The sequence below is a fragment of the Cyprinodon tularosa genome, unplaced genomic scaffold (genome assembly GCF_016077235.1).
Source record: "Cyprinodon tularosa strain WSP-4 unplaced genomic scaffold, ASM1607723v1 ctg376, whole genome shotgun sequence".
Classification (NCBI taxonomy): domain Eukaryota; kingdom Metazoa; phylum Chordata; class Actinopteri; order Cyprinodontiformes; family Cyprinodontidae; genus Cyprinodon; species Cyprinodon tularosa.
This window is the reverse complement of record NW_024039092.1, coordinates 237,491-258,204: the sequence shown is the minus strand read 5'-3', so window position 1 is coordinate 258,204 and position 20,714 is coordinate 237,491. Positions and strand designations below refer to the sequence as shown.

Genomic DNA, 20,714 nt, shown 5'->3' with positions numbered 1-20,714 from the left:
GACAATTGATCTGATATTCTTTTGTGAATACATTTTTTAAACTCTGGGATATATATTCCTATACCCACATAACCTTTTAGATTTTTAGAACCATCTGTATAAATTTTAAGGTAATTATTATATGTAGTTCTTAAATAAATATCAGTTTTTATCCCTATTTCATTTATATTCCAATCATTTTTCATTGTATTGATTTGCAAATCTACATTAACCTCAGGTATTAGCCATGGAGGAATAACGCTAATTGGGTTAAATTGAGCTATTTCCTTGTCTTCTAGTCTATACTTTTTAATCCATTTCCTAACCATCCATCCAAATCCATTACTTTGGAACTTCACATATTCCCAACAATTTTGCAGAATAGTTGAATTCACATGATTATCTATATTACTTTTAATTTTCATCCAATATGCTAAAGCTAATTTAATTCTCCTCATTTCAAGTGGAGTTTCCCCACTTTCAATTAATAGAGCATTAATAGGTGTTGTTTTTATTGCTCCTGTACATATTCGTAAAGCCCTACACTGTAATCTTTCTATTTTTTGTAATGATGTTTTAGCTGCTGCTCCATATATAATGCTGCCGTAATCTATTATTGCTCTCATTAGAGCCCTGTATATGCTTAATAATGACTGTCTATCTGCCCCCCGGATACAGCATCAGTAAGGACGTCTGCGATTGGCTAGCGGTAACATTACGTAATCAAGAGGGTTCCAAACTATCCAATAGTGGCGCTCGTCTCTATACTTAACACCCGCCTCCTTCAGGATCGTAGAATAGAATGGATATGTGTCTATCAAGTGTAGCTCAAAGGAAGATTTCAAAATAATATATTTTATATTTTAATATATTTTATAATATATTTTATTTTTATATTTAATATATTTTTGTTGAAAAACGTATAAATCTGAACAACTATCAACATGTTTGAGCTTTTCTGTCAAAGTTTTTATTAAGAAAATCAGACTTTATTATCTAATTTGTAATAAATTTTTATGAATAAAGTTTTTAGAGGAAAAAAGCTAAACAGGAATATATAGGTTCTGGAAACATTTATGTATATAAGGAACAGCTAAAACTCAATATAAACCCATGAAAAACAACACATAACAGTAAAAGAAGTCCAGTCACTAAATGTGATAAAATAGAAAAGAGAAACCAGCAGATGGGGATTATCCAGGTCCAGAAAGTAAAAACTCTTAATAGTTCCCTTTATCCTGGTCACTTAACCAGGTGATCAGCCTAAGAGCCATTTACCAAACCGCTCCACTTGCACAGCTGGATGAAGCTGACACCCCACCCACATCAAAAGACTCTGCAAACAGACTGAATGCTTTGTGCTGTTAGTGCAGAAAAAATATTGTTTGTTCTTCTTTTGTTTGAGACATAATAAAGAAATTTTTTAGGTAATCCAGAGGTCACCATCCCCCCATTAAACTCTATATATGTAATTTGTGCTGCTTTTATTTAAAGATATAATTACAATATAATTTCAGTGATCAACAAATGGAACAACAAAAAAGAGAGTGGTTTTTAACCAGTCAATGCAATCAGCTGGTTTTCCCTAAGTAGAAAACTTTGAACCAGTCTGACTGCATGATCTGGTTGAATTCTCTCTGTAAAGTGCCTTGAGATGTAATTGTGTTATTGTTGTTGGCGCTACATAAATAAACTGAATTGAATTTAATAAATGTCCAAACAGCCTGTCATAGCGGACTGCATATAATCCAACTGATCTACTCAGCAGCAATGTTCTCCTACCTCATTTCCCTCTGTTTTGCAGCTGTAGTGCTGCTGCTCTTTTTTCCAATTTGTTTTTTATATTTCTACATCAAAATCCAAAATCTGTAGTTCCAGTCATGTAAATAGGCATTTCCTGTTGTCTGTTGTCACGGTGACTCTTCAAATCAGGGCTCCACTGATAATAGCTTTTCATAGTTGTTAAAAAACCTGCTTAGTTCTGAGTTAACCGACTCACAGTTGATTAAATTAACTCACAGCAACTTTTATGAAACTGAAAACACTGTGTTTCTCTTCCTTAGGCTGGATCATTTTAGAGTTTAGGATTTGAGTCTGAGTTTATTGAACCTGCTCTGTGAAACAGGCGTCTTGTGGCAGACATTATTAAAACAGAACTGATTGAGCAAGTGGATAAAGATGAACAGAAGTCGGAGGTGGGGCAAAATAAAAAGAAAAGAACAGAAAGAGGGTGAATTTTTTTTATTTTTTATTAAAGACTGCCTGCTGGAGGAGAACAGAAAACTGAATGAAGAGCTGTATGGGAAGAAGATAGATGAGCAATACCTAAAAATGATGTCATGGTCAAATATTACAATTCTTCCCTGTTTTCCACTCCATATGTGCCCCAATATTGTTCAGAAAGTGTTAAAACCATTTTCTTTATTTGTTTATCTGTAAATCATCTCATGTGGTTTTCCATATATTAAATAAATTACGTACAACTGAAATATTGTACTGCTTTTGTTAGCAGTCGTTAAGTATTGCAAGGGTATGCAGTAGCAATAAAAATGCAGATTGAATTAATGGAAATACACATATGTGAATACCTATCATTTTGACAGGTGGAAAATAGTGCAATCACATATAAACAAAAAAATAAGACCAACAGCAGCACTACTGTGTAAGACACCAGAGAAAGCAGCTCAAAGTTTTTAAAAAACAGACACTTAAAGTGCCACATAGGTAAAAAAAAAAAAAAAAAAAAAGTAAATAAAATATGGTACTGTAATTCTTTAAAAAAAAAACTGTTATGCAAACATGGTTTGTAAACTGCAGCTTCTACTTTAAAAAGGAGAGGGGCAACATGTGTGGAGGGCTCAGCGATGGCAGAAATGTTTAGACTCTGCTGGGCCAGAAGAAGACATGATGACCCGTGGTTCAAGTTAAGGTTCATTTAGGCGTCAAGAGTGTAAAACGTAAAACAAAGAAAATTCAAAGTTTATATCAAAACAGCATAACATCAAGCAAAGATAATGGAAAATAAAGCAATTACAGTAAAGTTGGTGTTCTTGATTTTGTTATGGTTCTCCCCATTTGTGACTCTGAGGTTTTAGTTTTCTGTTATCACTTGTTCTGTTTTGTTCTTTGGTTTATTTTTCCATTATATTAAAGCAGTCTTTAATTACTCTCTGTTGCCCCCTTGTGCTTGTTTCCTTTCCCCTTGGCTCCTTCTTGTCAGTTCTGCTCACACCTGCTCCTTATTCAGCTCATTAGTTCATCCTTTGTTTTGTTTCCTTTAAATACTCCACCTCTGCAGTTACTCAATGCTGGTTCTTGGTTGTTATGCCCTTATCTCTGGCTCCCCACATAAGGTTTTTGGGTCTTTATATTTTGTATTTTTCGCATTTTGGATGTCTGCCTTAGCTACCCAATTAAATGAATCAGAACTAATCTCCGCTTCACTCATCTTTGCATTTGGATCCTGTTGTCGGAAAATTTAGATTTCTCTTCTATTATATATTCATTTATCCTATTTACTCACTATAAAAGTTTTCACTCAGTCTGTTTCACCTTGAAGGCCACACCATTCTCTGCAGGATGGTGTTTGTAGACCAGACATAGCCTCTTCCCATAACAAATCAGATTCTTTCTCAAGGTTTATTCATAACATGTTACTGTTTAACCAAAGTGTCTGTAATTTGTTTTGACTCTGACTACTTTTCCATTGTTGTAAGTAAGGGGGGACGGACGCTGCCCATGCAGAACAGGGCAGAATGCTGTGCCATAAGGGCTGTATGATGAACTGTTCTCTCTTTGCAAAGATATGAATAAATGTGCCGTATGAGTGAAATCTATCGATCTCTGTTTATTTAACTAGGATAATTAGTTGAATACTTTTTTCCCACGACTGGTCCTCAAGCTACCTCATCACCCATTGTTGACAGATTTAAAATCCACATTGCATAGCCCTCTAGTTGCAGCTCTGAACATGCTGTGAAATGAGACTGTAGCATGTCATATTAATATGTTAGTTATATGATGACTTTACCACCATACACAGATCCATGGGATGAACAATATTCAGGATTATACCATCTATTTTCATCATTATACAACCCAGAAAGACTTGTTTATATTTATCTATTTTAATCAGTTGTAAACTTCCAAAGTTTTCAGTGAGACAATTGAACTCATGCAAAAACACAGAATTAGAAATAAAATTTAACAACCTAATTTATTGTAGAGAGTTTCTAAGATCAATAATAGAACAAATAATTGTTTCTATTTATCCGCTTAGTTATGAAGAAACTAAAATGTGTTCTGAAGAATTCACAAAACCTTTTATGACATGAAAATATTTTCAATTAAATGAATGGCTTGTTGTCTTGATATTAGTACTAAAAAATAATTCATGTATTTCAGTATTAGATCATAGATTTTCCATTATCTAAGAATTGAAACCTCAGATTTACTGATTTTGATCTCAGATGTTTTAGCATCAGCAGCATTTAAAACATAGAAAAAAGGAAAAAGTTTCTCAGTGTCTGACTAAAACCATTAGAGTATTTTCCATTATCATGAACCAAACACCAGATTCCATATTTTGGTGAAGCATATCTCTCTCCCTTCCTGTCAACAGACTCTTTAATGAAACCAATATTCCATCTAGGATGATCTCCAACCTCCACCTCCCAGCTGTGTTTCCCTGAGCTGAAGCCCTCAGAACCAAAAACACTGGCAGACTTAGTGTTTCTCTCTGGATTATCAGGAAACTGCTGCTCTGTGTCTCCTCTTCTCACACTGGACAGATCATCAGACAGATACAACCATCCATTAGCAGTGTTTGGGTCCAGAATGACAGGACTGAAGTGGACCTTGTCCTTCATCTTCTCCCAGACTCTGAAGGACAGGTTGCCCAGGTGTTTGGCCACATCTATCAGAGCTCCTGAGACCAGCTGTGGATCTGACAGTGAGCTCTGGGCTCTGGCTCTGCTCTGAGTGGCTTTATAACTGCTGAGGAACAACACCTGGTCTTTCTGCAGGTCTTCTTCAACAGCAGAGATACTGTCTGACAGAGAGGAGATCTGCTCCTGAATCCTCTTCATCTCTCTGCTGATAGTCTTCCCCTTCTGCTCCTCTTCCTCCCTCAGAGCTGCCAGTCTGGACTCCTCTTCCTCTCTCAGGAACTGGTGGAGCTTGTTGAACTCTGCTCTGATCTGTCTCTCTGTGGACAACAGCTGCTTCTTAGAGTGTTCAATCACATCATTGTATGTTTTCTCCACCTGTTGGTGTTTGTTCCTCTTGTCCTGTAGAGACTTTAAGTCAGATTCCAGCTGCTCCTTCAGCTCACTGACTGCTTGTTCTATAGGAACCACTTTGTGACTCTGGTGGAGAGAAAACTCACAGACAGGACACACAGCTCTCTGCTCGTCTTTACAGAACAGTTTAGGGTCTTCTTGGTGTTTACTGCAGACCACCATCAGCTGCTTTTCTCCTCTTTCTGTCTCAGATGATCCAGATTTCTGTCTTCCAGCAAAAGTATCAGCCACTTCCTTCAGCCCAAAGTTCACTGCTGGAAACTCCTTGGAAGATCTTCTTTTACAGATGGGACAGTTCTTGTTTCCAGTTTGTTTCCAGAATTTCTTCAGGCAGCTTGAACAGAAGCTGTGGTTGCAGCTCAGAGACACAGGATCTCTGAAAGTCTCTGAACACACATGGCAGCTCAGGAAACTTTCAAAAACTCTCTCTGCCATTTTCTAATGAATTATTTCAACAGCAGGACTCACCAAAGTTTCAGCTTCAACTTAAAATCCTCCAAATATTTCTCGCCTTTTCCAGCAGAGATCTAACACCCAGTAATGGCGTCTTAACTCAGTTCAATAACGTCTGAAAATACTTTCAGTTTCTTTAACCTTAGAGTGACCAAACGTCCGTATTTCCCGGGACATATCCGTATTTCACGTCCTGTCCCGGGCGTCCCGGGTTTTTTTTAGAAAGTGAGGAAATGTCCTGATTTCACTGCGCACGACGCTCCGTGTGACGTAATCCCTGAGCCGCGTCAGTGCGGGCAGCCCTGCTCTTACCCCAGGCTCACACCGACTCCGGTCTTACCGTTGCGGTGCGGTGGGTGCGGCGCCGCAGTGATTCCAAGTCATTAAAAAGACGTAAACCTCTCTCACCGGCTGCTGAGCTGTCCGGCTGCGGTTACCGAGACACTCCGGCGCTGCAGAAAATTCCGCAAGAAAGCTATCCTTGCGGCGTGCCGGAGCCCTCCGCAACAAGCTCTCGCAAAAATCCTTTATTTGGGCCGTGTTATCGCGTGAAGTTACGTGAACTTCTGTTAAATCTCCGGACCTGTTGCCGGAGCCGCAGAGCCGCACCGCACAGCACCGTAGTCAAAAGGGCGGTGAGAGGGGGTGTGCGGGAGTTGCGGTCTCCGTCGGCTCGGTAACCGCACCGGAGCCAGTGTGAGCAAGGGGTTAATCAGAGGCTCTGTTCAAAAACCTGGGCTGCATCCTCCAAGGGCGCGGTCTACCTAGACTGGATCCTTCGAAGTCCTTGAAAATGAGGAGGCCAAAAGAGTTTTGGCTGTAAATTCGAACAGGTCCGCCCTTCGGCGGGTTTTACCGGCGTATGCTCTGTTGCTTAGCAACCGTGAAAGTTGACACACAAAGCAGGAAAAGAATGAATACCGAGGTTTTCAAAACTGTTTGAAAACTGTTTTGTTCAAACTCCTGTAGTAGGATGTTTTCCAGGTCTGATTATAATGTAGAAATCTTCTTCTAGTAGCACAGTGAAGCTTTGAGTCTGCAGTATCAGGTGATGTTTCCAATAAATGGGATTTATCTCTGCTGTGTGCATTTGTCTGTGCAGATGACGCTGAGAGAACATCATAACTGAACGTTTTGTTTTCTTGTTCAGTTCAAGGAAATCATTTCTCCAACACTTAATGTGTTTTAGTTTCTGGTCACTAATGGAAACTTCAAGAACATTTATAACAATAAAATAAAAACCTAAAGACAGAATTGATGTCAGAACTTTGGGAAGTTTCCAGAACCTTCATGCTTCCTCTATCTGTTCTAAAACTGGTTCTGATGTGTTTTCATCTGGTTTCTGATCTTCTTCTTCTTTTCCGGCTGTGATGAAACAAATATCTCTGACTGACTGACTGCAGTAACTGATTGTCGGGAGCAGAAGAGGAAGTGAGGCATCGTCTTAATACTGCTTCCTGTTCCTCTCCACATAGAAGCCTGAGGCATGAATATGTGGTTATTCAGAAACAACATGTGATCTGCAGTCCTTTAGACAGTTAGAATCAATGTCATGTGACCTGGTGGTCCACTTCATTCTGGTATAATTTTATGCTAATAATTTCTTTGTGTTTTATCTTGAGGAAACAAGTGACAAATTAAACTGACAAATTAATTGAGGCAGGGGCAAGAACATCGCTCCTGGACCCCCGAGATTAAAGGACAATTTATACTTCTGACGCATTGCTTTTGCAACCGTCAAATCTGTCTCTGTGTCTGAGCTTGTTGTTGGATGTAATGTGATTCCAGCGCTGCTCATCATGCGGTTGGTCAACCCTTGTCCCAGTCAGCCAGTCATCCATGGGTAGCGCTAACCATTCTCAGCCTTAAAAGGCCTCTCCACTTTATTTATTTGTTCTTTCAAATCTAATTCGGGTGTTGGTCTTCCATTTTTTTTCACCACCACTGAACTCTGATGCACCTAATCTTTGCTCTTACTCTTCTGCTTAACAATGACGATTTGCCTATAACTCTCAAAACCAAAGTACATATCACTATAACTAATTGTTTTACTGTATTATGACATTAAATGGCATTAATAAATGCAATACATGAATTAAATGACATATAAGTTACAATAATTTTAAATGACAGATTTTTTCGCCCTTCTGATTTTCTTAGGCTTTCTCTGTAGGCGTAGAAGGCCCTGAGGGTCCCCCTCTGCTGAAGTCCACAGACAGCATAGAAAGGGTTCAATGTTTGTTCAATATCTAATTTTATACTTTCATCTTATATCTTTTCTCTGTCAAAGAGCTTGCTAATAGAAGGTTATTGCACTTTAGCTACATCTTTTTCCTGGTGGCTACACATATGCAGAGGAACAGCTATGTGTGTGGGTCCTATAAAAACAAGTCTGAGGTTTTAAGATGTTGTCTGAAGCAAAACTTATTTTAACATTCAATTAATTTCAATTCAATTTATTTCTATAGCACCAATTCACAACATATGTCATCTCAAGACACTTTACAGTTCACCAGATCATGCAGTGAAATTGATTTTCTTTATCTAAAGTTTTCTATCTAAGGAAAACCAGTTGATTGCATCGACTCATTGACTCAAAGGCAATCCCTCACACTAAGCATACTTGTAGTGACAGTGGAGAGGAAAACTCCCTTTTAACAGGAAGAAACCTGTAGCAGAACCAGACTCAGTGTGAGCGGCCATCTGTCGAGGCCGACTGGGGTTCAAGGAGACAGACGCAGAGATACAACAAGCAGCTGTTAAAGGCGGCCCCGTCCAGGGAACACACAGCCAGGCAGTTGTCCACCGCTTACGGCTATAACTGCTTCAGAGCTCAAGTAATCACAAGCGGCCTTCAGCTGACACCGAGGAGGCACCAGCGTTCCTGAGGGGATATCCAGAGCCGAAGTACAATCTAAACCACGTTGACAGACCAGGAGATCAGAAAGCCGAAGAGGTACCGAAGGAGAATCCAAGCCGAGGTCAGTAACACACTTCAAGTTTGGTAACCAGCAGAATCCAGGAAATCAGTTTAAGAACTAAACTGACAGAGCAGACAGGGACAAGACAAAAACAGGAATATCCAGAGGCGGAAAATGGGTCAGATCACAATCAATTACTTACTTGAACGCTAGTGTTAATCTAAAAAGAAAAAAAAGGGCATCCATGCATAAGAGATACGAAAACCTTAAAAATATGTTTAAAAGTTCCCTTTTTCTTTATATTTCAATCCGTTTTCTCATCAATGTGCGAGAGTTTTCTAGAGCTAGAGTCAAGATACATTTTTAAAAACCTTGGAATCTTCACATCATAAGAGAATTTCTAAACACCGATTTTTTATCAGAAAACGCTGTTTTTTGCCCCAAAGTCAGATTTTTGTACACACTATATTGTTAACGTAGGACGTCTATAATTGGAAGTGGGACACTCTATTTTATGCAGCAAAAACACAGTAACAAATGAGTAAGAAAAGAATTTATAAATTTGTCAAAATCTTAAGCAAGAAGACACAATTTCGTATGATTTTGCAAACCAAAAAAGTAAAGCCGTTATTTTAAATTCTGGAGGTAGCACACACATCATGAATGCCTTTTGTGGAAGTTAAATTAGCAATTTTAACCTAGATTAATTTAGATTAATTCCAAGATAACAGTGAAATTAATCTAAAAAAAGTGAGAAGAGAAAGTAAATGAACTGGTCTACATTTAATGTCAGTGAAAGGTAAGTGTCCATATTTAAGAAGAGGAATAATTGTCTATTGTTTTTACAGGTCTGGAAATAATTCACTCCTTAAAGATTAATAGAAAATATGACATTTTGGTTTACCCAACATATAGGCAGCTGCTTAAATCACCTTTCCAATGAGATTTTTAATAGCAGGAGACATATCAGAGATCCTGGAGCATCTTTCTAACAATTTTTGAAAAAAACTATCTCCTATTTTAAGTGGAATGTTTTTCCATGCATTTAGCCTTTAGGATTTTACAAAATTTGCTTATTTAATTAATCTAAGATGTTAACCCATTGGCTTTATTTAAAAATAAAATATTAGAAATTATTAAAGTAGTTAGCACCCTCTGCTGGCCTAGTGATGAATCTCCCTTCCCATTCCACAAACCTGGGAATAGATTTATTATTTATACACATTAGAGCATTCAATGTTTTCCACAGTTTTTAGCATCATTTGCCAATGCGCAATTTTTTTGTCTATAAAATGAACATATTCTTAAAACCTTAAGAATATGTTTCAATAGATTTTCCTGTCTTCACAGTTCCCTGATTATGATGCAGTGTTTGTCCTGACAAATTGGGCCATGATTGTTCACAACTTATTTATGAATTTATTCATAAATATTTCTAAAGCATTCTTAACATCCTGTTTTTCACAAACATCTTCTCATAAGTCAAGATTAAACCTTTTATATGACTTTCTTAAGATAATCCTCTTCCTTGATTTAGATAATATAGTTTTTTCCTCGATAAGGCAATCATGTTATGTTCACTGCAGCTCACAGCTTTGATGCAATCTGTGAAAAGAGCTCAGGAATATTCTTGAATATAAGATCTTTGCATGTAGACCTGTCTTTCCCAAATTAAATTCTTTTCGACTAAGAACCCAATATTGATGACAAACACTAGTTATAAAAAGCAGCTTCTTAAACAATGGACAATATTTGGAGATCTAATCTATATTAAAGTCATCTAATATAGAGCAGTGTGCTTGTGCTCTGAGAAGGTTGCAAATATCCAGTTCAATCCCCAAAGACTGCTACTCGGGGTCCCTGAGGAACCTTAACCTCACACTGATCACTGGGCGCTGCAAAATGGCAGCCCACTGCTCTCCAAGGGGATGGGTTAAATGCAGAAATACATTTCTCCAATGTGAGATCAATCAAATTCAATCAAATTAATACAAAGATTTATTTTCTTTCATGTCCTTTGAACATCACATAGGTCAATCAAAAGCCAACATTGGAACTTAACTAACTATAGCAACAGCCAAATAATGAAGGCTTATTCTACTGGGTTTAAATCTGTACCTGTAGTAATTCATTAAAAGATCCTTTCTCAAAAAAACTAACAGTATCTTCTTATATATAGAGTCACTCCACCTCTATTTCTCTCTTCAACACAAGTTTTAGGATGAGTCCCTAAGACTGCAAACATTTTAATGGGCTAAAATCAAACCACTTTCAGAAAACCTAAAAAACAAAGCCAGTTCTATTGTTAAAACTTAATAAAATTATTCATTAAAGATTGACTAATCAAGCTATGTCAGAAAAACGGAAGACCAAATTACATGATTTTCATCTGACCACATAATCAGCAAATCAGTTAGGAATCCAGTTTGTGTGGGTTGTTTCGTCCATCCCAGCACTTCGGCTCTGCAGGTCCGCCAGGTGGCGGTCGTTGACAGGGGGTAATGTTAGGAATCCAGTTTTGTGTGGGTTGTTTGTTTGTTTCTTCTCTCTCCACCACCAGGTGGTGCACTGTCCTCATTGGGCCTCCCTGCACACCTGCGGCTCGTTGGTTCATTACTGGAGGAGTATTTGAGCTGTGAGCTGTTACTACCTCGACGCCAGAGTGTTTGCCAGTTTTGGGTACTCTAGCCAAGCTGACATGAGCTGAGTCTAACCTAGCTTTGTTTCTCTGAGTCTTATGTGTTTTTTTTCTTTGCTCTTCGGCAGGAAGCCTCCCTGAGAAAACTGGATACCTGGACCTTCTCCCCCTGGACCTTCTCCCCCTGAAAGGAACAACTGAGAATACACTGAGCAGGGGAAAACCTCCATGTGATCCGTTCAAGTTCCCATCGGAAAGTGACAATCCACTCCATTACTCCTCTGGGTCCAACGTATGTCTACCTGTTCGCTCTCCAACAAGTTCCCTCTTCTCTGGAAAATCCCACACAGACTGGATTCAAGGATTGACAAGAGCCCCCTCAAACGTAAGTCCCTCTCCAGCATTATTCAAGCTGCAGTCAATTTTCCTACAGTCCCTGAACTGATCTCTGTGATCTCCCCTTCAGACTATCCAGTTCCGGTTCACCAGTTCACTGAGTTCCAGATCCAACCTCTGTATACACAACATCAAATAAACCTGTTGAACTTTTCCCCGTGTTCTCTGAGTGGTTTCTCTGCATGTGGGTCAGATACCTTAAACCGATCATGACATTATACCTAAATGTAGATTTTTCTCCCTTTTCTTTGCAACCTTTAGTTTTGGCCACAAATCCTTTCACCTCTGAAGCACCGACTTTAAGAAATCCTCATTAGACACAAATCTTTGGACTGAAGGCCTGATCAGATCAGAAGTGTTCATGTAAACCAGTCAGACTACAGATTCTAATCAGAGTTGGTCTGATCGGTAAGAAACTTCATTCCTTAAGATAGAGGAGGTTTCTGTAGCTTTCCATTCTGATTGGTGTACATCTACACACCCATTCAGATCCTTGGAGTAAAATTATCTCCACTGATCATGTGTGCAACTTCAGCGTGACGGTTTACCAATGTTTTTATGGATAATTAGAAAGTGCATGTACTCACATCATGATCGGATCATTTTGTTTAGAGTCCATGTAGACAAAGATTTTGAATTTCTAATCAAATAGGTTTAGATCGGTATGTGTAAGTTTAGCTTCAGTTTTCTAGCTGAAGATGGAAACTGATGTTTATCTTTGAGGCATAGCAGACTAATCTTAACTCTTCAGGGTCTTCCTCTTTCCTGCTTTCCCAATCCTTGGACCCTCTCAATTTCAATGTCTTAAGGATCGAGACCAAGATTATTGAAAAACAATTTATAAACTTTCACCTTTTCCATCCAATCCAATCAAATTTTATTTGTTAAGCACTTAAATACAACAGCAGATGACTGAAGTGCTGTACAGAAAGAAATAAAATAAAAACAATATAACAAAACATGAAACAAAACAACATGGGTAAAAATAACATCAACACAATCAAATCAGTAAAATTGGGTAAAAAATAAAAGAAATAAAACATAAAAACATACAACAATAAAATAAAGCCCACAGTCTTGCTAGGTGTTAAAAGCCAAAGAGAAAATGTGGGTTTTGACAAGAGATTTTTAAACAGTCAAAAAATGTCATGGTATTTTATCTATGATGCCATCAATGATAATGTTCTTCCTCCTGAGCTTATTCTCGGTATGTTCCAGTTTTATGAGCACATGTCCTCCACTTCCTGTTTGAAACCAGTTTCTTCTCCCAATGTTTTATTTAGCTTCAGATTTAGTGTGTGTTGAATTCATCTGCTCCATTTCCTCCTGTGTGAACTCTAGGCCTTGTACTTCTTTAAATCACAATACATATGAAGTTCTCCTGCTGCTGAGTCAGCATATCTTTAAATATCTATTTTTATCATTTCCAACATCTGTGTGAGGAAGGAAGTGGAGACAAAGGAGTCATTTTCACAAGCTGCAGCTTTATAGGAGGCATCTTACTAGGATGAACCAGCAGATGTTAAATGAATCCACTTTTCAGTCGAGGCCTATCACGCCTTGCAGTCTGGGTGTTTCCTAGATCAGATTCCTGGTTTGGCTCTGATGTGTTTAACAATATAGAGACCAATATCACTTTGTTACAGAGAGTGTATAATGTGATAAAGGTGTGACTGGATCAATGTGATGTTTGGTAGATTCAGACCAGCAACTCACTCAGAGGTATAGTATGGCAGCCATTTTCAGCTGTCCTACCATACCTGCTAAGTTTGAATTCAACAAGAAACAAACAGAATAATCAGAGTCTAAAACGAAGTGACTGATCAAATCTGTGTCTCCATCCAATCACATTCAGAGTAGAACTGTACAGACAGCAGAGTCCAAGACATGATACAGATGTGAGAACTGCTGTCTGGAAACAAGTCAAACTGAGATGGTTCCTCACCTCTATGCTCTATTAATCACCTGTCTCTATGGAGATATGCAGATATTTGAAACATAGATGTTCATAATAATCAGTCTTATTTATTAGGACCTGTCAGTTTGAATAGTTTGAATTCATTTTTCTGCTTCATTTTAAATAATTTCCAAAGAGAAAACAGCAGTTCTATTGCTTTACTTTAATGTTGAACAGCTGATTGGAGCATCTACAATCAGAGATTCAACATTTTCATCTTCAGGGTTGATTTTTTTAATTAATTCTGACTTTACCAACATAAACATATCCATGTGATTTTGGATTATAGCATCTATTTTCATCTTCATTAAACTCATATTATCTTAATCAGTTTTATATCTGTGCAGCTTCCAAAGTTTTCAGTGATGTGATTGAACTCAAGTTCAATAGAACTTGTTTTTAATTCAATAGAAGAATTAAAAATGAAATTAAACCTGATTTACTGTAGAGAGTTTCTAAGATCAATAATATAACAACAAAGTATTTATTTTTATTCCCTTAATTCAGCAGAAACTAAGATGTGTTCTGGACAATTCACAAAACTCTGTATGACACGAAATATTTTTAAATTAAATCAATGGCTTGTTTTCTTGATATTAGTAGCAAAAAAGTATTTCAATGCTAGATTTCTGTTTTCTGGGAAATTATTCAGTAGAAAAGTATATTGTGACAAACTTTAAACTGAACTGAAATTATTGAAAATACATTGGCTAAATATATAGTTAAAAAGGCATAAAGGACTAAATGATACTATTGCTCAAACATTGCAAAAAAAAAAAAAAAAAAAACATTACATTTTGGTTTGCAATACAAGCCATTTAAATTCTAATTTACATTTAACAATCATTTTAGGGCATAGAAGAAAAATCAAATAAATTTCATGACTTTAAAGTTAACCTGTCAGAAAATAATAAAGAAACTTCCGATTTACTGATTTTGATGTCAGATGTTTTAGCATCACCAGCTTTTAAAACATAGAAATAAGGAAAAAGTTTCTCAGTGAAAGTGTCTCTGTGAGTGTAGATGTTAGACATGTCTTCAGGGTCATAGAAGGACACCTCCCCCCTGTCATAGTCCAGCTGGACTCTGATCCTCTGGAGACTCTTCTTCACTTTGAGAAACTGACTAAAACCATTAGAGTATTTTCCATCATCATGCTTTAAACACCAGATTCCAGATTTTGGTGAAGCATATCTCTCCCCTTTCCTGTCAACAGACTCTTTAATGAAACCAATATTCCATCTAGGATGATCTCCAACCTCCACCTCCCAGCTGTGTTTCCCTGAGCTGAAGCCCTCAGAACCAAAAACACTGGAGTACTTAGTGTTTCTCTCTGGATTATCAGGAAGCTGCTGCTCTGTGTCTCCTTTTCTCACAGTGGTCAGATCATCAGACAGATACAACCATCCATAAGCAGTGTTTGGGTCCAGAATGACAGGACTGAAGTGGACCTTGTCCTTCATCTTCTCCCAGACTCTGAAGGACAGGTTGCCCAGGTGTTTGGCCACATCTATCAGAGCTCCTGAGACCAGCTGTGGATCTGACAGTGAGCTCTGGGCTCTGGCTCTGCTCTGAGTGGCTTTATAACTGCTGAGGAACGACACCTGGTCTTTCTGCAGGTCTTCTTCAACAGCAGAGATACTGTCTGACAGAGAGGAGATCTGCTCCTGAATCCTCTTCATCTCTCTGCTGATAGTCTTCCCCTTCTGCTCCTCTTCCTCCCTCAGAGCTGCCAGTCTGGACTCCTCTTCCTCTCTCAGGAACTGGTGGAGCTTGTTGAACTCTGCTCTGATCTGTCTCTCTGTGGACAACAGCTGCTTCTTAGAGTGTTCAATCACATCATTGTATGTTTTCTCCACCTGTTGGTGTTTGTTCCTCTTGTGCTGTAGAAACTTTAAGTCAGATTTCAGCTGCTCCTTCAGCTCACTGACTGCTTGTTCTATAGGAACCACTTTGTGACTCTGGTGGAGAGAAAACTCACAGACAGGACACACAGCTCTCTGCTCGTCTTTACAGAACAGTTTAGGGTCTTCTTGGTGTTTACTGCAGACCACCATCAGCTGCTTTTCTCCTCTTTCTGTCTCAGATGATCCAGATTTCTGTCTTCCAGCAAAAGTATCAGCCACTTCCTTCAGCCCAAAATTCACTGGCAGATGTTCCTTAGAAGATCTTCTTTTACAGATGGGACAGTTCTTGTTTCCAGTTTGTTCCCAAAATTTCTTCAGGCAGCTTGAACAGAAGCTGTGGTAGCAGCTCAGAGACACAGGATCTCTGAAAGTCTCTGAACACACATGGCAGCTCAGGAAACTTTCTCTGCCATTTTCTAATGAATTATTTCAACAGCAGGACTCACCAAAGTTTCAGCTTCTCCTTAAAATCCTCCAAATATTTCTCTCGTCTTCCAGCAGAGATCTAACACCCAGTAATGGCGTCTCAGCTCAGTTCAATAACGTCAGAAAATACTTTCAGATTCTTTAACCTGTTAGTCAAGTTTTAAATTAAACCATCTGCTGTGTCAGATTGCCTCCAGCGGGTGGTGCTGTTGCAGCATCTTTCACAGCTAAATGGTGAACTTTCAAGAATTAGTTGAATATCTTCTTACTATTTTAACACACTTTTTAATGTTTCAACTTAAACCCTGAAATCCTCTACATCAACATTAAAAACCTTTTTATTGTGTTTAATTATTATATATTATTATAGTGTTGAAATTGCTAAATCCTGATCTCAGTTTCACATATTTGCTGTTGATCCAGGAGGAAAACCAGTTTAGAACCACAGCTGGTTTGTGGACTTTGTCATATTGAACAGAACAACTTCTTTCAGGTTGAGTTTGATGATCCAGAGATTAGAACATGAAGTCATTGGACCGAGTCGTTCAGTTTACTGTGAGAAACAAGAGAGAGAGAGAAAAAAAAATCTTTTCATTTTCACCACACCTTTCTGGATATTTGTTTCTAATGTTGAGATTTCTGTAGAAGCTTTGGTATAAAATAATCTGATTTTTCACATGAACCATCATCTGGGTTAGAGGTCCAAATATACCTGAAAGCTCCTGGCTGCAGCAGAACCAGAAGATTCAGGAAGAAGCTCAGCTGTCATCAACAGAGAGAAGAGAAGAAGAAAAAGAGGAGAGGGATCAACAGGAGGTCTGTCTCCTCTTGTCTTTAATCTGAAGTCTTTCTTTGTCTCAAAACACCAGCTTCATCTTTAAACTCTTCCATCCTGATTGTTCACAGCTCTTTCTTCTCATGTCTTCGCCCTAATAGAGCAGTTACTGCTGTGTAGAAATGACTTTCTAACTGATGAAATTTGGTGGAACATCAGTGTCTGATTCTATGCTTGGTTTGCTGATCAGATTGAGAGAAATAATTGATCTCAGGGGAGATTTCTTCTGATCAGCATCAGAAGGGTTATTTTACCCAATATTTATATATGAAGAACAACAATCATTTTTAGGAATGATCCTTGAATATCACCTTTTAAGGCTTTTTGAAGCTAATTAACAGATTGACAAACATGAAGAAATGGTTGATTAACAGCTACTTCCAGATAAACTAAGACAATGAAGCTTTGATTATTGGACCACACAGTAAAACTGCAGCAGGAAGATTTAGTACTCAGCGTAGCCTCAGAAATGTAGTGTTTGCATTTTGATTAAGCTTCCTCCCTGGAGCTTAATTTAAAATAGTTAGAAACTGCCTTTTCTATTTGGGGAACATTTAAAAAACTTCAGTTGATTCATTTTTTGTCTCTACAGGAGTGGACTATTGTAACAGCCTAATTTCTTCTCTAGGAGGTCTGGCTCTTCTTCAGGTCGTCCAAAACTCTGCTGCAGGACGACTGACTCGCTGAAACACAGGAACTCATAGAACCTGTTTTAAAGTCGTTCTACTGGCTGCCATCAGATTTAGATCTCATTTCTAAAATATCAGCCTTAACCTTCAGAGCTTTACACGAACAGACTTCTTCCTGTGTTGCTGATTGGATTCAACCATATTCATCCTCCTTTAGTCTGAGCTCATCTAATCAGAACCTTCTAGTGGTTCCCTTGACCCGCTTCAGGACCTGAGAAAACCCATCTATCCAAGATGCTACATCCAGACTTTAAAAGCCCTGCTTCTATTTCTATGGAGTTTAAACTCACATTTAGCATTTAGTCAGACTTTGATTCATTATGTTCAGTTTCCTGTATCTTACATTGTCATGTATCTTGTTAGATTAGCTTTTTAGTGAAGCACTTTGTGACATCTCTTTAGGGTACCATAGAAATAAACTTCATCTTTACTTACATCCCTATAATCCCTATAGCGTTGTTCTAAAATAGCTACTAAATCCTAAAACAAGGTGTAGCATTTTTAACACTGAAAGAAAAGTGTTTCTTTGATATCACAGAAAAGGGTGAAGCATAAGCTAAATTGTGTGTAAGTCCTTAAAAGGTAAGCTTTACGCCAAACTGTTTATAAATCCTCAGAGACAGGTAAAGCATGCGCTAAAATAGCTGGTAAATCCTAAATATGATGTAGCATTTCTAATACTGAAAGAAAAGTGTTTCTTTGATATCACAGGTTTAAAGATAACCTGTGACCCGTTTCTACACACATAAAAATAAGTCCTTACAATATGTATACGTAAATATACAAGTATAGTGGGTACTGACTAGATTGTGTTCTTTTGAAATTTCTTCATAACTTGTGTTTTTGTGCCATCAGCTGAAAATGGATCCAAGCATCCTCAATTTTGGGCACGCCATTGACTCCATAGGCATAGAGAAACAGTAACAAATTGTTGCAAAGCTTATCCACTTATCTCCAGATAAGCTGGATAACCTAAACATTTTTAACCTCAGTCTATGTGAAGAAAAGATTCAAGAATTAATTAACTTAATTCAAAACCCAAATGAAAACTTTCTGATAACAGATGTACTCTGTGAGCTCACACTGCTGTATCAGCTTAAATTCCAAGTAAAAGCTAAACAGTACTTTGAGTTAGAAGCCAAGTATCAAATGATCCTCCACAGAGTAAGTGCTGCAAACATTTTATCGTCAGGACCTGACACGATCAAAGACCAACATGGCCAGACTGACCATGCCTCAGAACAAACGGTGACACTCCTATGCAATAATCAAAGCAAGCAGACTTTGAATCAGCAGGAGGTGAAACCCGTCGAAAGGAGAACAGTTCCTCAAACAGACAAAAAGTCTCTAAATTCTTAGTTAACACAAAATAGCTCTCAATATGCTCAAAGTAGTGTTGCAGACAGAGAGAAACAAGTAGATCACTTGGTAAACTCAAGGGGTTAAAATTTTGCAAAGGACAGCTGTGCAACCCAATCTCTGTCTCACACTCCGTTGACCGAGCATCAAGTGCCAAAGTTCACAGCTTGAAAAACTCTGAGGAGAACCAGTCTACCTTGTGTCATCAAAGGTTAGCTCAAAACCCCCCACCTCTTAATGAGCATAACCAACTTCCGGATGGGCCAGGTCCACCGAGTGACCATAGAATTCAACAAATTGAATCCTTGACCAAAGATATTGATATTTTTGACCCAGAAAATCAACACTCCAACATAATGGATTGTCTGCAAGAAGTTGAGCACTGTCTAAAAGACTTGCCATTTCCTTCTTCTTGTGAGAAATTGAAGCTGATTTGGAAAACAACAGCTAGAAGTATCCATGTTTTCATAAAATCTCTTCCTCCAAAAATCAGAGAAAATTATTCAGCTCTTTGTCAAACCTTAAGAGAAGAATATTCTGGTTACAGAGATCCGGCGTTAGCAACGCTTGAGGCATCTCTAGTTCTCCAAGGAGAACATGAAACACCCAGAGAATATTACTTTCGCTTGAGACAGGTTTATTTTGAGGGCTGCAGTTCTCCAGATATTGACGAAGAAGATCACACATTTAAAGCATTGTTCATCCAAAATCTACAAAAAAGTGTACGATATGATGTAGCAATGCATTGCAGAATTGAGAACCTTTCTATGCAGGAAACTCGCAGATATGCTCAGCTTGTTGGGGAAATAGGTCTCAAATCAGATAGATTTCAAAGCAAGCTTAGAGTATTTAACCTTCTAACAAAGAACAGGACCAGAAACAGACACAGAATTAGTTCCCCAGTGGTTCACCAAGATGAAGGAATTAATGACTTGAGAGAACGAAAACCAGAACCCCCAGATAATTGTCATAAACCTTCACATCACAATGCAAAACCAAAGGTTAACACTGGTAAAGGGGGACATCAACAAGCTACAGAAACAACCACAAAAGAAAACTTAGAACTGATCTGTAAAACAGTTCTTATAGAGCTAATGGCTTCTCTGACCAATTACAAAGTACCAAAATTCCAGGCTAATGGTAAAACTTATCATATCCAAGAGTATGATAGTTGCTGATAAGTTCTAACATACTTTAACCTGTTTTATCCTTTCTTTCTTTTGTTTCACAACTTGAGAAATAATGAAGGTTGAACAACAGCATCGTGAAGGTGTTAGGAAATTTTATTTGGAATATATATTTTTGTGTATCAGGGTCAGACTTTCCTGCCAGACCTGCTTCAACCACACGCAAAACCTGTGGACAAAATGAACTGTTTTATGATAGGATAGGGTCAGCTTCTGCCAGACCTGCAACAAATCATCCAGGGACAAACACTGGAGAAGATATGAACCCTAAATGAACTTTCTTCCTACCAAGAGGAACCTGACTCATCACCGCTCCAGATAACATGGCTTTATGGACCTATTTGTCATCTGAAAACAAAGAACTGCATCTTTTATTTCAAGATCAAAAGGGGGACTGTTGTGCCATATGCCATGATCATACTTTTTGGACATTGGGAAGCAGTGTCCATATTTCATCTTGATAGGATGACCTGAGGAGGAAATGCAGCTTTGGTGAATAACAGCTGGGGGACTTCTGCAGCCCCCCTTTTTCAGCCAAAGCAGTCACATGGAAGCCACCAGAGGTGTGACCAACCACCACCCCCCCCTCTGCGAGGACAGAACAAAACCACAGAGAACAGAGGATTCTCTCTCTTTTGCTCATTTTCTCCTTCTTCTGATCCAGCCT

The 20,714-nt window shown here is 38.3% G+C and overlaps 2 protein-coding genes across 3 annotated transcripts in view; both read right to left on the bottom strand.

The window, feature by feature from the left end:
* Positions 1 to 4,454: 4,454 nt before the first annotated feature.
* LOC119790965 (tripartite motif-containing protein 35-like) lies at positions 4,455 to 5,822 on the bottom strand. Its single transcript, XM_038296741.1, has one exon. The coding sequence runs from the start codon at positions 5,712 to 5,714 to the stop codon at positions 4,470 to 4,472; it is 1,245 nt and encodes a 414-aa protein (XP_038152669.1). The 5' UTR covers positions 5,715 to 5,822; the 3' UTR covers positions 4,455 to 4,469.
* Positions 5,823 to 14,501: 8,679 nt separating this feature from the next.
* The window catches only part of LOC119790963 (nuclear factor 7, brain-like), a 29,263-nt gene continuing 23,050 nt past the window's right edge, over positions 14,502 to 20,714 (bottom strand). The window contains exons 1-2 of one of the 2 annotated variants that reach the window (XM_038296740.1): positions 15,998 to 16,084; positions 14,506 to 15,925 (exon numbers count right to left, since the gene is read on the bottom strand). In XM_038296740.1, coding sequence (XP_038152668.1) covers positions 14,523 to 15,701 — 1,179 coding nt within the window. In that variant the 5' untranslated portion in view covers positions 15,702 to 15,925; positions 15,998 to 16,084 and the 3' untranslated portion in view covers positions 14,506 to 14,522. Of the gene's footprint in view, positions 15,926 to 15,997; positions 16,085 to 20,714 lie in introns of those variants that run through there. The other variant, XM_038296739.1, reaches the window with a different exon arrangement.

Excerpts from the sequence above, each read along its gene's own strand:
- LOC119790965 (XM_038296741.1), bottom strand. The coding sequence starts at position 5,714 with ATGGCAGAGAGAGTTTTTGAAAGTTTCCTGAGCTGCCATGTGTGTTCA.